This window comes from Artibeus jamaicensis, unplaced genomic scaffold (assembly GCF_021234435.1).
Source record: "Artibeus jamaicensis isolate MK-2021 breed Jamaican fruit bat unplaced genomic scaffold, CSHL_Jam_final scaffold_474, whole genome shotgun sequence".
Classification (NCBI taxonomy): domain Eukaryota; kingdom Metazoa; phylum Chordata; class Mammalia; order Chiroptera; family Phyllostomidae; genus Artibeus; species Artibeus jamaicensis.
The window spans coordinates 39,268,729-39,270,507 of record NW_026522046.1 but is presented as its reverse complement, the minus strand read 5'-3'; the positions used below and the strand labels follow the sequence as shown (position 1 = coordinate 39,270,507).

The 1,779-nt window shown below is 40.8% G+C and overlaps 1 protein-coding gene across 1 annotated transcript; it reads right to left on the bottom strand.

Annotated features, from left to right (window-relative positions):
- Nucleotides 1-265: 265 nt before the first annotated feature.
- LOC128626253 (vomeronasal type-1 receptor 3-like) lies at nt 266-1,294 on the bottom strand. Its single transcript, XM_053657721.1, has one exon. It carries the CDS (start codon nt 1,269-1,271, stop codon nt 339-341), a length of 933 nt encoding a protein of 310 aa, XP_053513696.1. The 5' UTR covers nt 1,272-1,294; the 3' UTR covers nt 266-338.
- Between the last annotated feature and the right edge of the window lie 485 nt (nt 1,295-1,779).

Sequence of the window (1,779 nt, the reverse complement as noted above, 5' to 3'; positions counted from 1 at the left end):
CTCCTTAGTGGTTCATATTCTGGAGGTCCCTAACTCAGCCTTAGCCATGGGGGGGGCAGTTACAACTCCTGAAACCAGGCAGAGCAGTTCCCAACACTTTGCATATGTTATTGTTTTAAATGTTAAACCATGTATAATAGTGTTATAATCTAAACATTACATGTAATGTCTGAAAAGTTTCATAAATAGGCAATGCATTGATTTTACTTCCCATTAACTCAGCACAATGAGGACTCAATACATCCCTCCAGCCATTGGAGACCACGTGACTCTGGACGCATATAAATGAATCTTCTCCTCCAGACGAATGCTGAGGAGTGTTCATAGGATCATTTAATTTACTTTAACGAAAAAATTCTTGTCCTACTATTGAAGAAATTCACTCTGAAAATTCTTTTCTCATTTTTCATCAGGATGAAAGGACAGATGGTAGGGTAACACGAAGAAATAAAGTTATTAATGTTCTCCAGTTGCCAATTCAGCTTATTTCCAAAGTGTGAATAAGCAGTAAGAAAGCTATTGGTCCAGTAAAAGAAAACGAAGCAGCAAACCAGTGTGAGGATGACCTGGGTGGCTTTGCTTTCAGGAGAGCTTCCTGAGCAGCGGGCGCTGCTGCGGATGCTCTGAGCTGTCCTGTGGTGTTTGGTAAGGACAGTCACCATGTAGATACTACTGCATGCCATCAGGGAGAGAAACAATGAGTCCTGAATAATCATGCTACTGAGAAATGTCACAGCCACGTAGTGATCATACATACTGACCTTACAAAAAGGACTATGATAAAAAGATGTAATATCACTGATATTTCTATTGGCCACAGTTTTTAAGATAACCTCAGAATACATGACCATGTTGATGATCCAGCAGAAAAATATGGAGGGTTGAATGAGTCTGGAGATGTTGTTCTTGAGCCAGGCCCATTTACAACCACTTACAGCAATGGTCACGGCCTGGAACAAGCTCTGGAGGGAGGTGGTGCACAGAGAAATACCCCGGGTAACTCTCTGAATGTAGAGAACAAGTTTACACTCAGTGTCACTTATCTCAGGCCTCATTCCAAAGGAACTAATTATATTTGGAACCCCTCTGAATAGGACGGTCAGGCTGTTAGCCAAAGTTAAGTGGGCAAGGATCCCATCAGCAGGCTTCTTCTTATGGGGGAGAGTGAAGAGGGTGTACATGTATAACATAAACAGCAAGCAGTTCCCCAGGAAACCAACTCCAGTTTGAATGGTGAGGAAGACCCCAAACGGGGTGTCTCTGGAAATCATGGAATGGTGGTCTCTCTTAGATGTTCCAGCCAGGGATAGCATATCCTGGAGACAAATAATTTGACTGTGAATGTAAGTGTTAAAAACAATTAAGACTGAGAAGTAGTTTGTCAAGTTTCAGGGATAAATAAATGTAGAGGGAATGTAATAACAAGCCCTATGGAGAAGAAAGTAATTTGTTAGAAATGTAACTTCAAATTCTGGCATGCAGAGTGGATTAGGGTTTGCAAGTGAATTTAGACTTAAAGTGAATAGACTTGAGCATAAAAAAAGGAAAACCAGGAAGAAAGAAGAACAACAGTTACACTTCTGAAAATATGCTACAGTAGCAAAAATCTTAGAGACAGCAGAAAACTGTAAACAGCAGCAAAAAGGACCAACACATGCCACAGGAGCAGAAAAATAGAGCAATGAAGAAAGTGACATATAATTATTGGTCAGGAAAAGGGTTAAACGTGCACCTGAAAGACATGAAACACTGTCAGGTACTTAAACGAGGCCCTGAGAA

Coding starts and splice junctions, on each gene's coding strand:
- LOC128626253 (XM_053657721.1), bottom strand. CDS start 1,271: ATGATTTCCAGAGACACCCCGTTTGGGGTCTTCCTCACCATTCAAACT.